A 13125-nucleotide genomic window follows, 5' to 3' on the forward strand; every position below is an offset into this window, starting at 1 on the left:
CATACCCAAACATCCTATTTTTGCTTAAGTAGCTCTCCTATGACTTAATCACTAACTTTTGAGCAATGTGATCTAGTGCAGTAACTGGTATGGCCGAGGAGCCATTAGTGGTCATAGTTATTTTTGTGACTCTTCTCTCTACCACTATTTCCTCTATTTTTCTCTCCCTCTTTATCTCTTATACATTTTTCTAAAAGTCCTAGAATGAGGGAGATCTGAGCAACTGATGATCAATAAATGATAAAACATATGCATATGAAATGCAAAAAGATAATTATAAGAAAAATATCAACTAATGATAACTCAAAAGAAGCGATATATAAAAATTAATTTAAATGAAAAAAAAATCTAATTTATAGGACCTACCAAGACTGAAGTATCCTGAAGTACATATACTATATGTGGTCTTACTCATTCAGACACTTGGATGAGAGCACTGAAAACATCCTGGGAAAGGGGCGCCTTCAGGACTCAGTTGGTTAAATGTCCAACTCTTGATTTCAGCTCAGGTCATGATTTTAAGGTTGTGAGATCAAGTCTTCATCAGGCTCCATGCTGGGCACGGAGCCTGCCTAAGATTCTCTCTCTCTCTCTCCCCCTTCTCCTCCCCACTCCTGTCTCATGCTCTCTCTCTCTCTCTCTATCTCTCAGAAGAAAAGAAAAGAATAGAATAGAAGAGAAAGGAAGAGAAAAGAATAGAAAAGAAAAGGAGAGAAGAGAAAAGATAAGATCCTGGGCAAAGAGATCACTGGACTGAGGCAGGGATCATAGATCATAGCTTCAATCTTCAATTCCTGGGTAGCTTCTGTCTAGTTGAGCAGCTCAATTATTGTTGAGCAGGTTTGAAAGGTTATAACCTTTCCTTGCTTTGTGTGTTTGCTATTGAAGGATTACTACTACCAAGCCATCTGAAAGCACACATACCTAACATTAGCCAAGTCTGTTTTTCTGTCCTGAGTCAGGTATATGAAAAGAACAAGCACAAATGAAAAACACAGTCCACTAAATCTTCAACATGTGTTGGTTATAAACAATCCATGAATTGCTTCTCTCTTCCCTAGTACTTTTGAAGGAAGTGCCTTACCTGAACATGTCTGACACATCTACAGTTGCTAGCCAAAAGCTGTAGGAATTGGCATAGTAGTTGCAGGTACCCCGCCCATGACATTCAATGAAGGGAGCTGAACGAAACTCTTCCAAGCAGGAACCGGGGGAGGCCAAGGCTTGACCTGAGCCCTCTGCTCCTGCGCTTGTGTGCTAGAAAAGATAAGGAAAAATGTGCCACTCATACCTTAGTGAATACCTAATGATATGTGCTAAATATGATCCCAAATTCAATTCCAGCGAAGGATCTAGGGCAAGAAATAATAGAATGGTATCGACACCAAAGGTACTCTACAGAAGCAACAGGCAGATTATGAAAATATATTCTAGAAAATATGTGAAGGGAAACACAATATTTGGACAGAAGTTATTTGAAGTTCAAGCTCTTTACTATGCAAATGGCAGGGATTCACTGTATTAGGAAGATAGATATGGTGGGCAGTTAGGTACAATGACAAAGGCAAGGAAGAGTATTCCATACCATCATGAAGGAGTAGCCAATCCAGAGAGAATCCCATCCCTGAGGACAATGGGGAATCTGGATGGTCTGACTGTGAACTGCAATCACCACGGCTGGAGCTTCACATACTGCACATCTGGTAAGGGAAAGGGAGGGGAACACAATCTGCACAGTAAGTATGTGGGAACTAGCAATCCCTTTCAAAGCTTTCTTGGTATAGATGCCCATTAAGGTGTCTTCTGTGCTCACAAAAGCAGGAGAAAAATGCACTTCAAGAGTTGCTTTTTCATAAGCCCTGTCTCCCAATATACTGAATAAATTTATAAATGATAACTGTAAGCCTTAATTAAAGAAACTCCACAACCACTGCTATAGCATTTGCATTTTCCATTCTGCCTTAAATTTGTATTCATACTTGCTATAGTCAATGTCATAATCGCTGTAAGAGTTTGGCTTCATGTACTGCACATACTACTTGCTGTCAAAATGCCTAACTGGATGGTAGACATTTAGTAATGCTGAAACTGTGGTAAGAACAATGTCTGGTGAACTGGAAAAGACAAGAAACAGACACTTTCTCAAACCCCACCCATTATTTTTGCTCCAAAGGATATTTATTAACCATTTGTCTATGTCTAGAGAAATACAGCATTTCCATAATGCTGGGCAGCTACCCAGGCACATGGAGATGCGGCTTAAATCTATAAAATTAAGTAAGGCAGCAACACAGTAAATATGTTGCCAAGTCTACCAAATCTTTAATAAATATCATGAAGGGACTTTCTGACATATGACTGAACCAATTTGGTGAGTTTTTCTACAAAAGAAAAATAATAAATAAAATATAAAATATAAAAATAAAATAATACCTTTAAAGGACCATTTACTCCCAAGAGTTAGGACTGACAAAAATCACAAAAAATAAATTCCCTCCAAATCTGGGCAAATGTACTAAAAAGGGCACCATGAATTTCCTACTAAGAGATACTGAACTAGGTTTAACCTTTATATTCAATGTCAAATAAACTAGACTTTCCAATGATTCATCCTTTATGGTTAGTAGACTCCTAAATCAATTGGGCCATGATCAGAATGAAAATGACAGTATCTCAAAGGCCTAGGAGATTGAGTTAGACTGGAGTTCTAATGTGGCAAAACTCTAGGAAGTCTATACTAATGGTACCTCTCTCCTGTTAGTTACTCATGCTCCAAACTTCAGCTATCACTCCCTCTGTCCCATAACTTATCAACAACCAAATCCTATCTATTGTATTAAAGTGATACATGTCCCCCACTGACAGTTCCAATCCATTCCTATCAGGACTACAGCAATACCTTCAATCTAACTGGTCTCTCTATTTTAGGACCATTTCCTCTATAATCTATGTTACATGTTGATGGTTCTGTAATTTTCCCTTAAGTAGAGCTCAAGCACTTTTCAAAGCTCACCATTATAAACCAGATTAATTCCAAAATAAAACCTTACACTGAAAGCCTTCTACAAACTGGGTCCAAGATAACTTTCTAAACTCTTCCCCCTATGCAACCTTTACAAGTTACATTCTAGACATATCAATCTACTACCCATTCCCATGTTCTCTGCCTAGTATGCCCTTCCCCTTTATAAGCACCTGTATCTCAAGTCCTTCCCATCCTTTAAGTACTAATCAGGTCAAAATACATTTCTTCCATATAGTTATCTCAAATTTATCCAATTAAAATTAAACATTCTTTTCCTCATGCTTTTATAACATTTTATTAGATCTATTGTAACATTTAGCCAAGAGTGATATATATTATATTAATTTACATATATTTGCATAATTATTCATCTGATTTCTTTGTACATTATACTAAGTCTATCACGGGGTCTGGTTAAAAGCAAATTCCCAACTAATATGGCTTAAACTAAATACTTTAGTTAAATACTAAACTTAAACTAAATACTTAACTGGATATTATAAAGTCACCTCTGTCCTACCTAACCTGAGAAGAACATGATCAAATTATTAGCTTTAGACTCCTTTCTGACTAGCTAAACTAATTGGGGATTGGTAAAAGTCAAAGCTAAACCAGTGTCTCACCGACTAATAAATGGCTGGATGTTCTGGCCCTTCAGGGGCTCCATGCTCATTGGCATGGGCTCTGGGGTGGACAGCCAGTAAGAATAGTCATTTCTTGAAGCAAAGTTGCAAACATTATTGATGTTGCAGAACATGAAAGGCATGGTACTGAAGCGACGAAGGCAGCTGCCAGCCGTCCCTAGGAAGAATTGGGGAGAAAAGGATGAAGGACTATATACGATGATGATACTTTAGTTTCTTTTGAAACCCTAACAAACAACCTGTCAAGGAGAAATTTACCCATGTTTCTTAGATAATAAATATACTTTGTTTTAGGTCTTCACTTATAAGATGCATGTTTACTTATTTTTTTAACATTTCTAAAATTGGGAAATATCTTGTAATTTATATAGACATTTATTGTTGCAGTTCATTATATATTCTCCAACATTGTTTTTACACTGGTGATGTACTTATAAATAATGGTGTCTTATGGAGAATATTGAGCAATTTATTATGAAAAAGTGAAGAACACACACAGAACTCTTATAATGTCTTGTTAGTACTTCCTTTCCAGGCTATCCTCTCTTCTTCTAAGACATCCTTAGTATGTATCTTGTTTGTTTTTGCAATCTCTTTAGGTCTAGGGACAATGGTAGGGCTGACCATAATGCACAGGAACCACGAACAGTTTTGGCCGTGAATAATAAAAAGGGAAAAAAAAAAACTAAGAGAGAAAGGAAGGATGCAAGGGGAAAAAAATTCAGAACTGGTAAGAGCAATAGAGGTTATCTATATCTCTACATATAACTCTAAAAGTTATCTCTTTTATTCTTTTTCTTTAAAGATTTTATTTATTTGACAGAGAGAGATCACAAGCAGGCAGAGAAAGAGGGGGAAGCAGGCTCCCTGCTGAGCAGAGAGCCTGATGTGGGGCTCGATCCCAGGACCCTGAGATCATGACCTGAGCCGAAGGCAGCAGCTTAACCCACTGAGCCACCCAGGCGCCCCCATCTCTTTTATTTTTATTCATTAAAGAATGATGAACAATGGTGTACCCCCTCACACATTTTTAAGTTTAGGTGTAAAACTTTTCATCAGAATTTCAAATTGATACTATGCCAGTTATTAAGGTATTGGTTATTGTCTCTTGGCTCCAAAGCTACCTTTCTATATTCCACTTTGTGATACTGGAGCCTGGGACTTTGCAAACTACATTTCAAATGTTACCAGCAGTCATGTCTAGTGTTTTGTGAATATATTTTATTTATTTATTTATTTATTTATTTATTTATTTATTTATTTATTTATTTTTATAGTATTAGAAGTCCTAGCAACAGCAATCAGACAACAAAGAGAAATAAAAGGTATCCAAATTGGCAATGAAGAAGTCAAACTCTCTCTCTTCGCAGATGACATGATTCTTTATATGGAAAACCCCAAGGACTCCACCCCCAAACTATTAGAACTCATACAGCAATTCAGCAACGTGGCAGGATACAAAGTCAATGTACAGAAGTCAGCGGCCTTCTTATACACTAACAATGAAAATACAGAAAGGGAAATTAGAGAATCAATTCCATTTACTATAGAACCAAGAACCATAAGATACCTGGGAATAAACCTAACCAAAGAGGTAAAGGATCTGTACTCGAGGAACTATAGAACACTCATGAAAGAAATATATTATATTTAAAAACAAACTTTCTCTCTCTCTTTTAAATATATCCAACATAATGATTTGAAACCTAACAATAAACATTTTTTAAGGTACATAAACTCATCTTTAACAAGTGGAAGTCATTCAATGCCCTTTGCATCTGGAAATTATGTCAATTCCACTGTTCTCACACAGTTTTTCCTAGTGTGTTTTTAAAGTTTTTTTCTTGATTATCCTATCATATTTCTCTTTGAAAAAACAATCTATAATAACATCAAAAAACTTTCTATGATCATAAGATTTTACATGTTAAATATTTTTTAAATTGTCATCATTATATTGGGAATTTATAAAAAATACAGGTATTATAAATTTTGATAATTACTAAACACAAAAAGTAAACTTGTTGGGAAATGCATTTTCTAATGAGATGGATTAGAGGGAATTATAGAGCCTCAGTTAATGGAGACTTTAATGGAACCATTATTTTGAGTTGTCCCTTTGAATTTGTCCCCAGAGGTTTTCACACTTCACGGCAATAGGCAATAGTATGATTCTTTCATAAAGTGGGAGATGGGTGATAGTGAAAGGGGATGTGGGAAACAGGATTATCCAAAGCATATACATAGGCAGTTCAACTTCAGGAGAAAGTACGTATGAAAGTTGAGGATTTGAAACTTGATTCCTTTAAAATTATGCCTAATTAGTTCTTGGAAATTCCTTATGTTTCCAAAGGAATATGTTTATCTCAGACTGAAGATGACTGATAGAAGACCAACAGTTCTTAAACCTAATGGGTCATCATCATCATTGGGAATTTTTATATAAGAGGTTTGGGATGTGTCTAGGAATCTTTTCAAAACTTATCCAGGTTGAAAATCATTGATTTAGCATAATTAATTCTTTTTTCAGAGGAAAAAACGTGGCTCAGAGAAAGGTGACTAACTCAAGGTCATGTGAGAGTGAATGACAAATTGGAATAACTGAAAATGGATGGATTTACTAGTGCAGCGACTCTGGAAAACAGCATGGAGTTTCCTCAAAAAGTTGAAAATAGAGCTACCCTATGACCCAGCAATTACACTACCAGGTATTTACCCTAAAGATATAAATGAAGTAATTCAAAGGGGCATGCGCGCCCCAATGTTTATAGAAGCAATGTCCACAATAGCCAAACTATGAAAAGAACCTAGATGTCCATCAACAGATGAATGGATAAAGAAGATCTAATATATAAATACAATGGAATACTATGCAGCCACCAAAACCCCAAAATCTTGCCAAATCTTGCAACAATGTGGATGGAACTAGAGGGTATTATGCTAAGTGAAATAAGTCAGTCAGAGAAAGACAATTATCATATGATCTCACTGATATGAGGAATTTGAGAAATAGGACAGAGGATCATAGGAGGGAAAAATGAAACAAGACAAAAACCAGAGAAGGAGACAAACCATAAGAGACTCAATCTCAGGAAACAAACTGAAGGTTGCTGGGGGAGTGTGTGGAGGGAAGGGATAGGGTGGTTGGGTGATGGACACTGGGGAGGGTATGTGCTATGGTGAGTGTTGTGAATTGTGTAAGACTGATGAATCACAGACCTGTACCCCTGAAACAAATAATACATTATATGTTAATAAAAAAAAAAGAGGGTGGCGGTAACAAATGGAATGCTAAAACTGTTCTGTATAGGCGCAAAAAAATATATTAAGAATCATTAGTGTATTAAAGCCTTATAGTTTTAGAAAATGAAAGGCATTGAGAATTCATGAGATTTTTCTTCAAAATTTTCTCTGAAAATTTGGAGACTATTCAGAATTCTGCTTCATTGTGTGCAACCTAAAGCATAGATGCAATCAAACACCCATCTTCTCATCATTATGGGCCTTCCATTTATGTACCTTTTCCTTTTCTTTCTGAGACCAAGGATATCTCCAGCCCTGTCCCCAATTAAGCAGTAATGTTTTATTTTTAATTTACTTTATAAATAAAAAGTACTTTGATTTCCATTCTCCAATTTGATTTCACACCTATGATCAAGAAAGATACAGGACCAATATTTTCTTATATTTTATACACAAAAAAGTGGCTAAGAGGTAGTGACTAACTCAAACCTGTGCATTCAGTGATGGAGATAAGAACTGAATCCAACACCTACCAGTGCTAAATCCATCCATTTTCTTTTTTTTAAATTAACACGTAATGCATTATTTGTTTCGGGGTACAGTTCTGTGATCCATCAGCCTTACACAATTCATAGCACTCACCATAGCACATACTCTCCCCAAGGTCCATCACCCCACCACTCCATCCCTCCCACCCCGCTCCACTCCAGCAACCCTCAGTTTGTTTCCTGAGATTGAGTCTCTTATGGTTTGTCTCCTTCTCTGGTTTTTGTCTTGTTTCATTTTTCCCTCCTATGATCCTCTGTCCTATTTCTCAAATTCCTCATATCAGTGAGATCATATGATAATTGTCTTTCTCTGACTGACTTATTTCACTTAGCATAATACCCTCTAGTTCCATCCACATTGTTGCAAGATTTGACAAGATTTTGGGGGTTTTGATGGCTGCATAGTATTCCATTGTATGTAGATATATATACCACAACTTTTTTTTTTAACTCTTTTCACATTTGAATTTTTAAAATTGTTTTTATTAACATATAATGTATTATTTGCCCCAGGGGTGCAGGTCTGTGAATCATCAGGCTTACACATTTCACAACACTCACTGTAGCACATACCCTCCCCAATGTCCATAATCCAACCACCCTATCCCTACGTCCCCACCCCCCAGGAACCCTCAGTTTGTTTTGTGAGATTTAGAGTCTCTTATGGTTTGTCTCCCTCCTGATCCCATCTTGTTTCATTTTTTCCTTCCCTACTCCCCACAACCCCCTGTCCTGCATCTCAAATTCCTCATATCAGAGAGATCATATGATAATTGCCTTTCTCTGATTGACTTATCTCGCTTAGCATAATACCCTCTAGTTCCATCCACGTTGTTGCAAATGACAAGATTTCATTTCTTTTGATGGCTGCATAGTATTCCACTGTATTTATATACCAGATCTTTTTTTATCCATTCATCTGTTGATGGACATCTAGGTTCTTTCCATAATTTGGCTATTGTGGACATTGCTGCTATAAACATATGGGTGCATGTGCCCCTTCGGATCACTACATTTGTATTTTTAGGTAGTGCCATTGCTGGGTTGTAGGGTAGCTCTATTTTCAACTTTCTGAGGAACCTCCATACTGTTTTCCAGAGTGGCTGCACCAGCTTGCATTCCCACCAACAGTGCAGAATGGTTCCCCTTTCTCTGTATCCTTGCCAACCCATCGTTTCCTGACTTGTTAATTTTAGCCATTCTGACTGGTGTGAGGTGGTATCTCACTATGGTTTTGATTTGTATTTCCCTGATGCTGACTGCTGTTGAGCACTTTTTCATGTGTCTGTTGGCCATCTGGATGTCTTCTTTGCAGAAATGTCTGTTCATGTCTTCTGCCCCTTTCTCAATTGGATTATTTGTTCTTTGGGTGTTGAGTTTGATAAGTTCTTTATAGATTTTAGATACTAGTCCTTTATCTGTTGTCATTTGCAAATATCTTCTCCCATTCTTTCAGTTGTCTTTGGTTTTGTTTTACACACCATAATCCTTCCAGTAATCCAACATAGACTGTATTTATTTGATCAGGTGATTGTTTCTTTAACATAAAAGTTATAGCTGTCTGTATTCTTTGCTTGGCCATCAAGCTCTCTCCAATTTGATCCCTGTGTGAGCCATAGGAGAGACTCTGCAACCTGGGATCACTCCTGGGATCTTAGGCCCCATATCATGGCCTTCCCATGTTTGAGGCCTATACTGTACCTGAATCAGGGCCAGTTTGTAGCCTCCAAATCTGAATGCATAGTATGACAGCCCTTGTTTGACCAAATACATGCATTTTGACAACTTACAGTGAGATACTGGATAGCAGATTCCATTTTCTCTTTGAATTAAATTTTTAAATTTTACGGTGCTCAAAAACTTCTAATGGTTCCCTAACTATTAAGTCAGGGATTTGAAGTTTATAAGCTTGATTATAGGTACAAGTTAAGATTCTGATAGTGAAGACAGAATGGTCTAAAAGGAGAAGAGTTTTATGGGAGGAAGACTAGAGGGATTTACGTAAAAGATAAGAATATTTTCACCGTGAAAATTTGTCAATTATAAAATTAGAAAAAGAAGATGCCACCTATGGAAAGTAAATGTGGGAAGGAAAAATAGCAGAGGAAAGATGAAAAAGAGACAAAGAAAAGCAGAAGTGGGAGAAGAAAGTTGGTGGGCAAACTCCTCCTTTATCTGACTTCATAAAATGACCCATGACTCTTGGCTTCCATGTTGGTGGAGATGCGTACTCCAGTAGGGCAGCACTCCCTGGCAGGTGTGGCCACATAACCGGAGAATAGAGTGAGCAGAGAAGACCTCTGGAGGTCTCTGTTGCTGAAGTATTTTCACAAAATAGCCTAGCTTAAAGAGACCTCAGGAGGCCTCTTACTATGGAGACCCCAGAAACTGGGAGCCCAGACTATCTTCTCAATTATTTTTATGGAGACAAAGGAGATAATGCTCCCTAAAATTGGCAGCCACAGGTCAATGGGGCTTTGAAATCCTAAGTCAAAAATTCCAGAAAAGGGGACGCCTGGGTGGCTCAGTTGGTTAAGCAGCTGCCTTCGGCTCAGGTCATGATCCCAGCGTCCTGGGATCGAGTCCCACATCGGGCTCCTTGCTTGGCGGGGAGCCTGCTTCTCCCTCTGCCTCTGCCTGCCATTCTGTCTGCCTGTGCTCGCTCGCTCTCCTCTCTCTCTCTGACAAATAAATAAAATCTTTAAAAAAAAAATTCCAGAAAAGGAAATGTTGAGCGTCATCCAGTCCAGTTTCATCCCATCAACAAATCTGCCCATCACAGTATAGAGATGACACACAGGAACACATTAAATGAAGTGTATTTTATACAGAAATATGGTGCTTTACATAGTTTTAATCTACTCTGTTAATACTTTATAAAGCTATGACACTTATTTTAGGAAATATAAACTAGCATAATTAAGAAATGACCCTAATTTCTTCGATTTAGAAATCAAGATTCTCTTCGGAACGTACCTTTCGACTTGATGAAGACCAGTGTCAGAGAAGAAAAAAACGATCTCCTATGAAAAAACACTGCCCACTCAAGCAACTATTATACCTACCATAGAGAGCCCAGGAATCTATTTTCTTAATAACTAAGCTAACATGTGGCCTTCCCCCAAATGTGCTGCTTCAGGCCAAGAATTGTATCTCACACTAGCTAACTAGTGCTTTTAGAGTAATGTATTACTTATTTAAAACTTATAGTGAATATATTTGGCTGCCCTTGACATAATCTGCAATTTGGAAGCCCCCCCAAATTAGGGAGATACACTTGTCCAAGGCTACTCCAGAACCCAACAGAATTTTCAAAACAAAATGAAACACATAAAAAAAGTAAGATGCCAGTTATCTCACCCAAGTCTTGACCATGAGCTCTTTTATTTCCTTGAACATACAGGAGAGAAAAGCCTTCATAAATCTGGACAGTTCCATGTGGGCATTGTGGTGCATCTGTTGTCTGGCTGTGACGTGTGATGAGGAATCCATGGGCGAAAGAAGAAGTTCCTGGAGGACCTGGGGGACCTTGCATACCATCTGGTCCAGGGGGACCATCCAAACCACGGGTACCTATTTCCATGGAATCATCAGTATACAAAATTTAAGTGAGCCCTGATCCTATATTTATGGCTACTGACAAAACATTATGATCTCATTTGATTTGTTAATTTAGTCAATATTTATAGAGTGCCTATTAAGGTATTGTCAGATATCACAGATTTAGAGATAAATAAAATATGGTTCCTGCCCTCAAAGAGATTTAAATATATATATTTTTTCTGATGGAATTGGTTGTCAACATTAGGCACTATATAATGAGTACTGGGTGATGGAACATTAGATGGGAAGAAATGATGCTTATTTGGGAAGTCTGTGTGTTATCTAGTCTCTTGCTCTATTAAAGGAGCCCAAAGCCCACGACGAAATTTCAGTCTGCTGTTTTGTTCATCAAGAAAGGAAGAGTCTGCCAGTTTCAGTGCTGAAAAACATTTTCCTTTGAATCTGTCTGGGGAATTATTCTCAGGTATACCTTTTTGTTTAGAGAATAGGCAGGGCACTACTAAAGCAGCCTTTTCAAAATGTCTATTTTCAATTTACCACCAGTTCCATTTCTCTGTTTAGTCCTTGATTTGAGCCTATTTTAAAATTATCTTTATATACACAGGCCTTTTGCCACTGTGTATATGTATTTTCACTTTGGGTAAACTTCACAGCAAAGCTCATATGTGATGAAGATGACACTAACTTGTTTTTTCTCTGATATACAGTTAATGAAGTGGCAGGGTATCAGTTCCAGGAAGGCCATAGGTATTACTAGTCTGCCTTGTTGCCACTGATATTTTTTGCCAATAAAAATTCTTTATGTTTATATTATTTAGAGTTATATTTATATTGTCTAGTGTTGCTAACACGTATTAAAAATCTAATGAGTTTATGATCTTTTATTTCTGCTAGCAATCTTACTTCAGTGTGTTTTTAAATTTTTAACTTTTATTTTGTTTATTGAAGTATAGTTAACAAACAGTATTATATTCATTTCAGTTATATGATACAGTGATTCGACAATCCTATACATTACTCAGTGCTCATTATGATAAATGAGTACTCTTAATTCCCTTTATCTATTTCATGCACCCCCACCACACCTCCCCCCTCTGGCACCCACCAGTTTGTTCTCTGTATTTAAGAGTCTGTTTTTTTATTTGTCTCTTTTTTCCTTTGTTTGTTTGTTTCTTAAATTCCACATATGAGTAAACTCATATGGTACTTAGCTTTCTCTCTCTGATTAATTTCACTTAGCATTATACCTTCTACATCCATCTATGTTGTTGTAAATGACAAGATCTCATTCTTTTTTATGGCTAAGTAATATTCGTGTGTGTGTGTGTGTTCCTTTTTTTCCACGTTCTTACCAACACTTATTTCTTTTTAATTCTAGCCATACTGATGTATATAAGGTGATATCCCATTGTTGTTTTGATTTGTATTTCTCCGATCGTTAGTGATGCTGGGCATCTTTTCATATGTCTGTTGCCATCTGTATGTCTTCTTTGGAAAATGTCTATTAAGCTCCTGTTATTTTTTATTGCAAGGTGATTCAAACTCTCTTTGGAAGTAGCTTTAGAACATACTGGAAATCTAGTGGATACCAGATTCAATATTATCAGGAGTACCTACTAATGAATGAACTAAAAACCTGAAAATCAATTTGTCATCTCAGTATAAGATACCACTCTGACTCTCAAAGCCCTATGGGGAACACTTAAAACTTTATAAACCTTACAACTATATTACTGAATTTTATGGGGGAAATAACACTCTGTTGTCATATTTTAAAATGTAGAAAGATTCGCAATAGTTTCAAGTTGGTCATGGGATTTAAATCAACATATTGAAAATTATCAGAACAGGTAAGTATAGTGAATACCTAGAAAAACCTCATTTTGAGGAAAAACTGTTTCTCAGTATTCTAAATACATAAATAAAAACAAGCTTTCTATGCTTTTCTAATACTGGGAATTTTCCTTGGATTTGCTGTCCTATTTTCCCCCAGCAACAGATTCACCAGCTAGCTATACTCCCCCAAGAAAAAACTCTCACAGCTCTAAGTGGACGTCTAGAGGTCTCTCAGACGAGACTACTATCAAAGGCAGTGTTTTAC

At 37.0% G+C, this 13125-nt stretch overlaps 1 protein-coding gene across 4 annotated transcripts in view; it reads right to left on the reverse strand.

Annotated features, from left to right (window-relative positions):
- The window catches only part of COL4A5 (collagen type IV alpha 5 chain), a 231314-nt gene that overhangs the window by 2686 nt on the left and 215503 nt on the right, over positions 1–13125 (reverse strand). For all 4 annotated transcript variants that reach the window (XM_047715739.1, XM_047715736.1, XM_047715735.1 and 1 more), the window contains 4 exons: positions 10821–11033; positions 3649–3826; positions 1586–1700; positions 1085–1257 (listed from right to left, as the gene is read on the reverse strand). In XM_047715739.1, coding sequence (XP_047571695.1) covers positions 1085–1257; positions 1586–1700; positions 3649–3826; positions 10821–11033 — 679 coding nt within the window. The remainder of the gene's footprint in view (positions 1–1084; positions 1258–1585; positions 1701–3648; positions 3827–10820; positions 11034–13125) is intronic.

Source organism: Lutra lutra, chromosome X, assembly GCF_902655055.1.
Source record: "Lutra lutra chromosome X, mLutLut1.2, whole genome shotgun sequence".
NCBI lineage: Eukaryota > Metazoa > Chordata > Mammalia > Carnivora > Mustelidae > Lutra > Lutra lutra.